This window comes from Oryctolagus cuniculus, chromosome 15, assembly GCF_051225735.1.
Source record: "Oryctolagus cuniculus isolate XC-2025 breed Fujian yellow rabbit chromosome 15, ASM5122573v1, whole genome shotgun sequence".
Taxonomy (NCBI): Eukaryota; Metazoa; Chordata; class Mammalia; order Lagomorpha; family Leporidae; genus Oryctolagus; species Oryctolagus cuniculus.
Window position 1 is genome coordinate 42,705,403 of NC_142881.1, and position 13,470 is coordinate 42,718,872.

The 13,470-nt window shown below is 42.1% G+C and overlaps 1 protein-coding gene across 1 annotated transcript in view; it reads right to left on the minus strand.

Moving 5' to 3' along the window:
* Positions 1-10,314, minus strand: part of PAPSS2 (3'-phosphoadenosine 5'-phosphosulfate synthase 2) — a gene marked incomplete at its 5' end in the record, with an annotated part of 30,980 nt that extends 20,666 nt beyond the window's left edge. The window contains 6 exon segments of the mRNA NM_001082173.1: positions 1,200-1,311; positions 2,863-2,976; positions 3,103-3,221; positions 5,101-5,239; positions 6,660-6,895; positions 10,196-10,314. Coding sequence (NP_001075642.1) covers positions 1,200-1,311; positions 2,863-2,976; positions 3,103-3,221; positions 5,101-5,239; positions 6,660-6,895; positions 10,196-10,314 — 839 coding nt within the window.
* Between the last annotated feature and the right edge of the window lie 3,156 nt (positions 10,315-13,470).

Consider the following 13,470-nt stretch of genomic DNA (forward strand, 5'->3'; position numbering starts at 1 on the left):
TGGGCTAGGCTTTGAGAGGTAATGGACGCTGACTTAAACAAATCACTTAAGGTAAAGTCAGTTTTCCTATATGTGACATGGGCAGTAAGAGTTGCCTATTTTCTAAGGCTTTTGCGAGGATCATATGAAATTATCCCTGAAAAGATAATTTGGGAACAGAGACGTACGGCACATATATGTGCCTTCTTATTATTGTTTAGGCGATGTAGAAATAAAGTGTCCTTTTGGAATATTATTTAATCTGAAAAAGAAAGGTATTGTGGGACATTATCAGTTACAGCAGAGGAATAGTGTTTGATCAGTGTTTGAGTTCTGTGCCTGACTTTATGCCTCATTCCTTAGGCAACAGCCCAGGCCTAGGACAGAAGCATGAACATCTTTTCCAAGAAAGAACATATTTTACTTTTGTTCCTCTAAGACTTGGAGTCCTGCTCAGTACTGCAAATCCAGTGTGATTCCACCACTGTCCCCTCCCAACTTGGCAGCCAGTCCCCAAAATATTGACGAAGATAAGCTACAATTGATAAGCTCTGGCAGTTCTAGGAACAAAATGATCACAGAAGGAATAGGAACTCTTTTGAATCACACATGCTTCTGACCTTGACCAGAGTAGTTTCTAAAACTGCCTAACCTGTGCCCAGAAAGCTCTAGCATCCTCCCATCACAGCGTAGTAGATGGAATCATCCCAATAGGTATGTTCCATGTATGGCTACAAACACTAAAGTTTTCCACCAAGGAAAGCAGTTGCCATAATAATGCTTGGCAGGAGCAATCTGGAGGATGGGAAGTGCCAAGTGAGTCAGCAAAGTGTGCTGAGCTCACCTTGGCTGCCCCAGCGCTGTTCTTAGCGGCTGGCAGTGGTGCTTCTAACTGACTGATACCCTCTGAACATCAGGAACAGCAAGGAGCAGGTGGAAGGGAAAGTGAGTTAACCTTCTCTTGGCTTTGTGTGCAAGAAAAATCTTCATTTTTCAGTTCCATAAAAAATCAATAATCCTTTGAGAACAACAACAAAAAATTCTAAAATGAAAGCTTATGCATAATAGAATTGAGCATCCCATAAATGATATAACTATTGTTGCAGTAAGATGGACAAGCCAAAGGTGGACATTTCTTGTTCCTGTGAAAACTTCTGGGAAATAATTTTCTTTCATTAATAAAGAACAAACAAAAAGCAAGAACAAAAACAAAAACATACCATCTAACAGGGTGCCAAAGTGCATAACCTGCAAGTACTCCTTCTCCCGCATGAAACCCTTGAGGGGCGTGGCCCAGCCTTCACTCAAAACTTGGACCCACTGGAGATCCAACTGCAAAACACCAAAGCAAGTGAATATTTCCCTAAGTTGTTCTTCCATCATCTGGCCTTAGGTCAGTCCTTTTCATGTCAGTTGACAGACTTTGAGGCCAGAACTTTTTTATGCTTTAAGTGTTCCCACATATTAACGCTGACCTACAATCTAAGGACCAGACAGGTTTAAGTCTAGAACTTTCCTGTCGAAGAGTGATGAAAAGATTTCAATTTGAGATGATTTACTTAAACACTTAGGCTGTATCTATTCCCACAATGTGCAAATGAGTTGTTGATTCTCTCTCTCCATCTATCCTCCCCTCCCCCAACCTTCTTCCTTTCATTCTTCATTTCACAAAAATTCTGGTTTGGCTGTATTTTCTCCACCAGGTGGGCAGATAATTGGCTATTAGGATAGGGTCCCAGATTATTAGCAAGATACTGAAAATGTTTCAAACTCCAGTCCCTGGGACTCACAAGACTTCCATCTCTTTCCACTCCCCAGTCAGGGCCTATACATCAACAATGACAGACGATGTGTAGTCCAAATACATGTGGTTTCAGGTCTGTGCTTTACCTAGCCTCCTCCCCACCTGCAAATTCTTGTTCATCCTTGAAAACCTGGCTCACGCGTCACTGCTCTAAAACTTTTTCTGCTGTCCCTAAAACCAAAAATAATAAGCATTGGATTCTTTGAAGTTCTTGTGGAACATTTTGTTATTGGAACTAAAATGCCATGCTATAATTATAACTATGTGTCTACCTATCTGCCTGCAGTTTCAGGGTGCTCAGAATTTATTTTATGGAGTCGGATGTACTGTTTATAAATTGTTCATGACTTATCAGAGTATGGGCTCTTTAGGAGCCGAAGCAGGTTCCCTACTTATCCTACCTCTTAGAAATCTCCACTGCTTTAATGAGTAATAAAAAGGTTCCAATACACACTTCCAATATACACCTTCTATAGACCATCTAATACTGACTCATAAAACAGCCACGGCAGGGCAATTCAGCGCTGGGGTTGAATCTGACTCCATGCAGGTAATAAAATCAATGTAACCAAAGCTGTCTCTCTCTTTCCTCAGACTGTACTGTACCCTGGTGAAGTAAGAATGTCATTCGCAGAGTAGAAAAGATTGAGGTATTTGGATCATTTTAAATCAGGGTTTTTTATTTGTTTGTTTGTTTTCTCCAAATGCCTTTGTGTTTGCCCAAGAAGCCACTTGCATTCTGGACAAACTCTCCTTAGCCACTGCCAACAAATGATGCCTGATGCCCAACCCTCACCTCGCTGCAGGTATGAAGACAGCTGCGGAGAAGTGCCCTATACAAATACACAAGTTACTTTCCTGGTCTGACTCTACACATAGCATCGAGCAGTGCCTTGTGGCAACTCTTGGTGAGAGCCTGGCTTGTACAAGAAGTTTTAAAAAATGGCAAAAATGAAGTGATTTTCTGCATAGACTTTACATGTCCTTTATTTATGCCTTCCTTATTAATAGTAATTGTAGCAGGGTTATAAAGACTGACAATGAATCTAATTCTCCTTTATCAAAATGGTCCCTCTTACCTTGGTAATTGACAGTGAAGGGAGAGTGTCAGCCTCAGCTCGAATTTGGTCAAGTTTGTTTTCAGGCACAAAGAGTTCGTGGATGCCTTTGATGATGGAATGGGGTACAATGTTCTGAAATGAAGCAGAATCAATAACAACTGAAGTGAAAACTTCAAAAGGAAAGCTTCTGTAAAAGAAGCGTAGATTATCTTCCTTGACTCTTATTAAATTAAAAAAGAGAGACATTAGTCCATTCACCTGCTCTTGCAGAAGTTCCACCACTTGCTGGACACAGTCACTCACTGAGGACAAGTTGGTTTTAAGCACACACTCAGGGGTTTCAGGTTTCTCATAATCAGAATCAATGCCTGTAAATCCTGCAAAGCATAAGAGTAAAAAAAAATCACATCTGTACTGACAGGTTGCTTGTATGAATGACTGATTTGGCAGAGACAGACAGGACCATCCCAAATGCCCACGACGGTAAGAACTGTGTTGGGAACACAATCCACGTCTCCCATCTGAATGACAGGGACTCAGCTAGTTAGGCCATCACTTGCTGCCTCCCAGAGTCTGTACTGGCAAGATGTTGGAATCAGGAGCTGAGCTGGGAAACAAACCTAGGTGCTCTTAATAGGAGACTTAACTATTATCTTAACTGCCGGGCCAAACATCCCAGAAAAATCCTTTTAATCAATAAGGCATAATGTGTTGGAATGGAACAATGTATTAAACTGAGAATTCAAATTATAACTGAAAAGATCAAACAACCATCCTGACCTCCAACTACAGGTAAGAAGATATACAGCTGTATTTTCAATATGGAAAGCCTAAGCCATCAACAACATCTGGCTAAGTCCAAGCCCTGGACAACTGATTGGGACTGAAAGGAAAAGGAAGAAAGGGGGAGTATGAAACACAGCCCTGATCTATTTCAGTTCTCAGTATTTACTGCTATTGGCTGAGGTTCTTAAAGAACAAAAGAAAATCCCACCTTTTATTTTAGTTGAATACTGTAATCAATACACAATTATTCTTAAGTGCTGAAACTTAACTGAAAAGTGATCGCTGTTAAATATAAGAGTGGGAATAAGAGAGGGAAGAGATGTGCAATTCGGGACATGCTCAGGCTGACTTGCCTCAAACGGTAGAGTTGGAAACATACCAGGGGATTCCAATTCAATCCTATCAGGGTGGCATGTACCAATGCCATCTCACTGGTCCCAGTGATCAATTTCTGTTCACAATTGATCATAATGATGGGACTAAGAACCAAAGGGATCACATAAACAAGAATAGTGTCTGCAAATACTAGCTGATAGAATAAAAAAGGGAGAGAATGATCCAACATGGGAAGTGAGATACACAGCAGACCCACAAAATGGCAGATGTCCTAAACAGCACTCTGGCCTCAGAATCAGCCCTTAAGGCATGCGGATCCGGCTGAAAAGCCCATGAGAGTATTTCAGGCATGGAAAGCCAAAACACTCTGGGGGAAAAAAAAAAAAAACCTAAATGAAAAATCTCCCCGAGTGAGATCCCAGTGGAAAGAACGGGTCATCAAAGAAGGAGGTACCTTTCTTTCTCTGAAGGGAGGAGAGAACTTCCACTTTGACTATGACCTTGTCTAAATATGATCAGAGTCGGTGAACTCAGGGGGCTTCCATAGCCTTGGCAGCTCATGACAAGAGCCTAGGGTGATTACTGATGCCATAAGCAAGAGCGTCAATTTGTTAAGTCAACAACAGGAGTCACTGTGCACTTACTCCTCATGTAGGATCTCTGTCCTTAGTGTGCTGTACATTGTGATTTAATGCTATAACTAGTACTCAAACGGTATTTTTCACTATATGTTTCTGTGTGGGAGCAAACTGTTGAAATCTTTACTTAATGTATGCTAAACTGATCTTCTGTATATAAAGAGAATCGAAAATGAATCTTGATGTGAATGGAAGGGGAGAGGGAGTGGGAAAGGGGAGGGTTGCGGGTGGGAGGGAAGTTATGGGGGGAGGAAGCCATTGTAATCCATAAGCTGTACTTTGGAAATTTATATTCATTAAATAAAAGTTAAAAAAAAGAGAAAATCCCACCTTTTAATAAGCCCACAGACACAGTGGACGTATTATGACTTTATAAAAAGCTGTGTATATTACATGCAATTCTGTAAAACAGAGTTTGAAACTTCAGACAGACTCTGAGGACAGAAGTATCTGCAGCTGAGTGATTGGCAAAGGGGCCGCTAGCTCTTTCCCGTACCTTTAATCTCTCCAGCTCGGGCCCGTTTGTAGAGGCCTTTTACATCTCTGCTTTCACAAATATTTAGAGGTGCATCTACAAATATTTCGAAGAATGGCAGTCCTGCTGATTCATGGATTTTGCGGGCATTCTCACGATCCTGAAAAACAATACACTTAAGAATGTAAACTGAGGTTTCTGTGGTTTGAGTGTGTCCCCCAGATTTTATGTCTTGGAAACTTTATTCCCAAATTTCTGTTTTGGAGGTGAGGTCTTTGAGAGGTAATTACGACTAGTTAAAGGCCTTAGGGTCAGTCCCCCAGGATGGGTGGGACTGGACGGCTTCTCTGTCTCACTATGCTCTGTCCTCTGTGATGTTATGCCTCATCAAGGCCTTCACCAGGTGCCAAGCAGATGTCAGAGCCACGTTCTCCGACTTCCCAGTATCCACAACCTTGAACTGAACAAACCTCTATTCTTCATAAATTTCCCAGAAATTTATGGACTAAGACAACAGAAAATGGACTAAGACAAAATTTCACAATGAAATTTTTAATCACACAACACTGTGTGTTCTGTTACTTGATAACCTTGAGATAACACCGGGGTTAGTTCTCTGCAGCGACCTTTAGAGACAGTCCAGAAGCTTCACTGTGGTAAACACAGCTATCCCAGGAGCACTCAGAAAAACCGCAGAAAACAGCCCCTCCTAGCAGGAAAGCCTGGCAACACAAGAGCACTGAACCCAATTCATGGATTCAAAGCACATAGCACATTATTTGTAGCTCCCAGAAATTTCCTGTTTGAAAACAAGAAGAGTGTCACACCACCTCGGTGACGTCAACACTAAGCACACATAACCTGATGCTTTGGAAGTGAACTGCTCTTTTCTTTAGCCAACTAAACGTTCTTTTTAAGACAATGGATTGCAGAGTGTTAGAGTTTGTGTTGTGTAACTTTTTTCTTCTTTTCAACTCTGACCAAATATCCCTTATAATTGTGAGAGTGAGAAGGTTTCTGTCAACTGGAGACCTGGCATCTGGAAGTAAAGGAACTCTCTTTATATGGCTAATATTAAATAGAGGAAACGAGGGAGCATGTAAGAGGAGGAAGAAACAGCAGTGAAATGCAAAGTCTAACATTCCTTTGTACCCTCCCGGGCACCCACACCTTCTCCTAGCAGTTTGAGAGTATTTGCACTGTCTGTGAGAATTGTGTGCAGTGCCAAAGCTTTTTGGATTTTTTTTTTTATTCTGAGGAGGCAGAAACGCAGACACACACACACACACACACACACACAGAGTGAGACAGAGTGTTCCCCATCTGCTGGTTCATTCCTCCAATGCCTGTAACAGCCAGATCTTACCTGGGGCCAAAGCCAGGAGCCAGGAGTGCAATAAAGGCCTCCCACATAGGTCTCAGGAACCCAATACTTGAACCATTCTCACTGCTTCCCTGGGTCTACTTTGGTGGGAAGCTGGAGTCAGAATCCAGAACCGGGAACTGAACCCAGGTACTCTGATAGGGAATGCAGGTGCCTTCGCTGCCAGCCTAAATGCCTCTTCCCCAGAACTTTTTACCTTTGCGAAAGGAGAGATGAAGCTGGTAATGCAGACCAGACCGGCATCGGCAAACAGCTTTGCCACCTCGGCAATCCGTCGGATATTTTCTTCTCTGTCTCCAGCAGAGAACCCAAGGTTTTTGTTAAGCCCGTGACGGATATTGTCGCCATCCAGGGAGTAACAGGGGATGCCATGGGAGACGAGGTACTCTTCCAGGGCAAAACTGATGGTTGTTTTCCCAGCACCGGAGAGTCCTATGCAGAACAGGCAAGACACACTGGCATTGTCTCAGGTCGTTTAAGGAGGGAAGTTCTGAGCTGACCCTGCACTTTTCAGTGTTAACTGCTCTGCATTACAATCACTTGAGTGACTTCAAATCAAAATCCTTAAAACCTAGAAAAAGCATAATTTACTACAAACCAAGTACTTGTGTTGCTTTTTCAAATTCTGAAATAACTGTTCCGATTATATTTATAAAATTTTCAAAGTGAGCAACTTTCATAACAGTGAGACCTGGGGACTATGTCTGGTCCTCAGTGTGTTCTCTTTTGCCTGCAGAATGCTTTCAAGATTAGGAAGTCATGAATACTAATCTGCATTCTGGATTCTTTTCGAAAACCAAGAGATGCAGAACCAGTAGTCTCATATCCTCTCATACGACAGCGATCAGCTGCGGGGGTAGGGAGATAGCCCACCTACCTGAGAGCCCATAAAACCACATGATTTTTCCAAAATGATGCTCAAAATATGGACATGTACCATCCTGAACTAGGCTGTAGGTTTTTCTATTTTTTTAAAACTCTTAGGCCTATGGTTTCAAAGCACAATGACTGAAAAAGCACACTTCATAATTTCTGTATGAGGAAAAACATAGGAAAAGGGGAAAGAAATGCAACCTGCCCACATTACTTACAAACGCAAAATCTGAACTTCCCTGAATTCTAAAATTCCAGTTGTCCTAAGGATTTCTGAGCCTGAAGAACATTCTTTGGTGTCAAGCTGCTGTCAGACAGTGCCCAGTATGTAAATGGAAAACTCTTTGGAGGGGAAAAATAGGCAAAGAGGTTAATAAAGAGAAGGCAGGAGAAAAGAGGAAAACGGTAGAAAAAGTAAGAGAAAAGTAGGGACAGAGGACAGAGAGAAAAAGAGACTAGGAGAAAAAAGGAGAGCTCTAAAAAGTAAGTAAATGATTTGCCTATCTTATTTACATCTTAAAGTCATGCCCTGGGCTTGGACAGAGGATCCTTAGAAGAAATGGCTACATGAACTGAGCTAAATTACTGTTGATGGCACTATCTGTAATTGTGTTACTCAATTTCGTTTTGATAAAGATTTAAGAGTTAAATTCCTCTTGGAATCTATGTCAGGTTGCAGGGTAGGGAAATCGGGACTCCTGCATCTCTATAATGTTCTCTTGCAATAGAAAATGTGATAAATAATAGAAACTTCCCTTCATGTTACAGCAGCAGGGATGCTAAATCCGAAATCACAGTAACTGTATGTAACTAGCTGGTTGGCACATTTATTTTAACACACTGGGGTCATATTAGTTACACCCACTGAGAACTGTACTCTGGGCCAAGGCACTTACGCCTTGTTTCATTTAGTTCTACCAACACCTCCATGAGACAGGTACTATCTTTATTCTCATCTTTCACATAAGGAAACTGAGGCTTAGAGAGGTGAATCAGCTTGTCCAAAGTCACACTGCTCCAGGAACAGTTGGGGTTCAAATTTTTGTCTCTGCATTTGAAGTATTTGGTGTCTTCCAACATCTCTGGTCAATATTATACCTCTGTGGCATAGGAATGAAAAACTAATAAATAAAAGGTCAGTTTTTAAAGGATTCATTTACTTACTTGAAAAGGAGAGTCACAGAGAGAGAGAGAGAGAGAGAGAGAGAGAAAGAATTTTCCATCCACTGGTTCACTCTGCAAATGGCCGCAACAACCAGGCTAGTTTGGCTGAAACCAGGAGCCAGGACCTCTATCTGGCTCTCCCATGTGGGTGGCAGAGGCCCAAGCACTTGAACCACCTTATGCTGCTTTCCTAGCACATTAACAGAGAGCTGGGATCAGAAGTGGAGAAGCTGAGATCCTATATGGGATACTGGCATTGCAGGTGGTGGGTTAACTTTACCACAATGCTGGCCTCAAAGATGATTTTTTAAGAGTTAAAAAAAAGAAAAGAAAAGAGGAAATCCACGCTAGATTTTTCTCCTCTTGTCCTAGTGCTCTTTTTCTCTTCAAGGGGAAGCTGCATTAGAAAAAATGAACTTTGTATATATGTCTGAACACAAAAGTTACTTTTGTCAGTAAATCTCTTATGAAGGAAAACATATAAAAAGAGGGAAACTTCTGGACTACAGCTGTACCTACTGCCTCAAATCATGTCTCTCGGAGGGAGCTGGGACAAATATCCCAGGAATAGTGACAGATGAATGCTGCATATTGCAATCTAGCAGGCTCCTTGCCCTGTGTATTTTCACGCTGGAGGCAAAATTTAGGTATGAATGGAACCAAGAAACCAAAGACACTAGAAAAATACTTCTAAAAAGGCAATAATGAGTCTGATTTGGACAAGAAAGGAGAAAGACCCAGAACATCAAGCAAAAATGCATGGCAGGTTCCTGCTTGCCATATTCTTGAAAATTATCCAGGTTAGACTACGTCAGCCTTTGTAAGCACTGATTTTGTAATTTAAATAAACTTAGTTTTACATCTGGGCTCATCTCCACTTGAAAAGTCATGTCCATGAAATGAACTTGATTTGTCCTTTTGAGTCCAGGCTCTGTCAGACTCATTCCCCAGGGAATGGCTTTCTCTACCTTGTACTCAGAGTATAAGGTAACAGCCAGGACTTGGGGGGGTGGGGGAGGCTGAAATTCTAATTGCAGTTCTGCTCCTAACCCTCACCTTTGATGTTCTGTGGCTATAAGGACACAAGAAAAGGGGGATTCATTACATACCTCAGTGGGCGCGTGTTCTTCCCAAGAGGAAATTCTCAGCCAAATGGAATCACTGGTGTTCTTTCTAGCACAGATCCTTATATTTGTTCAGTTTAAAGATTCTCCCTTATTATATCAGAACATCAGAAAACCACAGAAAGTATCTCTGAACACCCAAAATCTTCCAGATGGCCAAATGCTTGACATCAAGGTAGGAAAGCCCCAATTGCAATGGCCAGCTTAGAGATGCACACAGAGGGACCAAGTTCCTTGGGGCTGAAAAGGGATGCTATAATTGACTTGCCCCATCCTTTCTGCCAATGAGGAGAAAACTGACAGTTATCTGCTTTTTTTGTGATTTGATTCAACTATTTCTACGGTCAGATCTTGCTCTCTTTCTCACTGATGTAGAGTTAGCATTGACAACCTGTCCTTCTACTATACCTCTCAGCCTACTTCTGCTGTTAAAAGAAACATGTAACATGTGCAATCTGTTAATCTGTTCTCCTTAAAATTGTGCATCTCACATCTGTTTTCAATTAAAACACTGATCCACACACACACAAGACACAGATAGATAGCTAGATAGATTCTCAACAGGGCATACCTGTCAGCCACACGGTACATCCTCGGAATCCACCCTTTGTTCCAACCACCTGCCCTCTCTTATTTCTGCTTACATGGTGGGCCTGATAGACTACATTTGTGGATTTCTGCTGGCTCTCCTATAAAACAAAATAATATCAAGCACAATATTTTATTAATAAAATACATATTTGCTACTGAGCTAACATAAATCCATGTTAACTTCTGAATTGCAAAACTGACATATGCAACAATTTACATGAAAGATATTTTTAAAAAGACTCACCCTTGTCCCTCCTAATATAATCTTTTTTTACTTCTGCGCGTTACCCTGAGCCATAGCTACGTAGATATATTTCTCACAGCTGTGAGTGTATATACCTGCTTTCTTCATTCCAATCCTTTCACTTAATGTTATTTGTGACTTTTTCTCTCCAAAAAGTAATTGTTTTTTAATATTACTATATAATAGTTCATGGGCTTAGGCAACATAAGCTGTTAAAACAACTAATAAAATTATAATGCACAACAAATTACATTCATAGTCTTTCCCAACTCTACTTCGTCTTCTACTGTTGGCAAATAGAGTAACAGTTATTAATTCTACTAATTTAGAAACAAACAACACCTTTAGCGTGCCCACTAGGATCCTTTGAGAATTTAACTCCAATTTGACAATTTTTAATGCTATTAAGAAGTCTGGTTTCAGACCATTTTAACTTCTGTACCTTAGGAAATGGCTAGGGGGATCTCTTAGCTTCCATAAATGCATGTTCCCCCAAGTCCTATGGATTCGAACTGAGAAAAGTCTAAATGCTCCAGCAGCTGAGGAAATGCTAGGGTGGGACCGGTTGAGCCAAAGTCTCTACAAAGCCAGGCAGAGGCCCAGATTAGAGCAGCAGGACTAAAATCGGCCATGACTCTTGCTCCTACCCAGACACATGAGGCAAGGTAAAGAGTTTCGTCTGTGAGCACAGAGGATTGGCTATTTCTTATCAAGAACTAAACTTGGTGTTCTCTTTCCTAAGGGTCAATGCATGACCCTTCTAATCTTTCAGGCTCAGCAGAAATGGAAACACCCCAGTTATTAGACTTGGAGACTAATTCAAATATCAAATGTCTTTATTTTGACTGTAATAAAATCAGCATTGTGAGGTCACAGCAATCTAACCATGATTCTAATCTCAGACTGCAAAGTGTATCCAATGAATAGAATGACCCAATAAACACAGTTTTTGGTTTAGCTCTTTTGTCTTTAATAATATATGATCCAAAGTGTGGAAGACACCATAATGACAGTTAAACAAAAAGGTTGAGCACTGCCCATATCTGTCTGTGGTGGGGTAGCTGAATTTCTAATTACAGACGTAATCCAGGTTTCTGAACCTTAAAAATTGATGAGCCTTATAAACACCACATATGTACAGCCATCAGGGCTAAGAAAGCAAAGATTTTTTTTGGGGGGGGGGGGACCTAAAGGCTCTTGGAAAATTCGGAGCCATACTAGGAGCAATTCTATACCAAATCAAGTCACCTCTTTTTGCCACCTCCTTTGGTTGGGGGGGGGGGCAGTGGTGGCAAGAGGGACAGTTTGAAGGTTTGCTTGACATATGATGTGCACATCCTCCTACATGGCAAAGTTCTCCATGGATGTTGATGCTGTTGGTTATGACCCACTGGAGCCCAGCTGGATTAGGACCAGGGAGACATGGCTTCAAGATCTAGAGGGGAGGATTCCCCTGCTGCCCCTTGCGGAAGGGAGTTAAGAAAAGCAGAGCACTCCCATGGGGGTGGCCTGCGAGTGAGACAGAACCCAGCCAAGGGCCAGGCAGCAAGATCTGGCATTATCAGTATCAGAAAGACAGTCAAGAGGAAGGCGGCTGAAGGCATAGTGGGATCAGCTGGGTTAGGTTACCTAACACTCTCCAAAACTAGATGCTCTGATCATCCAGCAAACAAACTGGGTCAGAACCCAAGTCTGAAAAGTGAATACAGTCAAACAATGCAGCGGGATAGAGAACAGCGACAGCTTTTGCTTGAGAGAGGGTTCCTAGGTTGCGACAAAGTAGGCTACTCCATGGGATATCCTAGCAGTATTTCTCCTGAGCAAACAAGTCTCTCTCTCGCCTATTTTTTTTTTTTTTTTTTTTTTTTTGGACAGGCAGAGTTAGACAGTGAGAGAGAGAGACAGAGACAGAGAGAGAAAGGTCTTCCTTCCGTTAGTTCACTCCCTTAATGGCCACCACAGCCAGCGCTGCGGCGATCCGAAGCCAAGAGCCAGGCGCTTCCTCCTGGTCTCCCATGCGGGTGCAGGGCCCAAGCACTAGGGCCATCCTCCACTGCACCCCGGGCCACAGCAGAGAGCTAGACTGGAAGAGAAGCAACTGGGACAGAATCTGGCGCCCTGACCAGGACTAGAACCTGGGGTGCCGGCACTGCAGACGGAGGATTAGCCCAGTGAGCCGCGGGCACCGGTCCCAAACAAGTCTCTTGAAGGTATTTTGTGTTCTTAGTACCAAGTGTTCTTCATAGCTGAAGGATAACATGTAAAATTCTTTTTTCTCTGTTTCCTTGCTAATTGATGCCACTAAACTCAAGAGCATTGTGTTTGAATATCAGGCCTAAAAGTCAGTTCACCTTGTCATTCACTGATTCTTTGATTAAGTTTCTTGAGCTCCTACCATAGTCTAAGAGCAGTTCTAGAGACGGGGAACACAGTGTTAACCAAGAAGGATCCCTGCCATCATTTGGGGGAGAAAGACAAGAAGGTCATGTAATTGGGTCCCATTCCCTGGGGGAGGAGAAGGTTTGTATACTCTTTGTATACTATTTTTAGATACATAAAGAACATCTGCAACTGTGCAATAAAAAGACAACCCAATTTGTAAAAATAGGCAAAAGGTTTGAACAGTAATTTCACAAAGGAAGACAGACACGATCAGGAAAGAAGCACGCAGTGCTCAATGTCCCTAGTTATCTGAGAAATGCAAATTACAACAAAAATGACATGACAATGATCACATCTAATGGCAACAAGGACTTGCTCGCATGTGTTCATATGAGATGTAAAGTGGTACAATCATCCTGAAACAAAATGTGGAAGTTTCTTTTTATTTATTTTTTGGCAGGCAGAGTGAACAGTGAAAGAGAGAGACAGAGAAAGGTCTTCCTTTACCGTTGGTTCACCCTCCAATGGCCCCTGCAGCTGGCGTGCTGCGGCCGGCGCACTGCACGGATCTGAAGGCAGGAGCCAGGTGCTTCTCCTGGTCTCCCATGGGGTGCAGGGCCCAAGCACTT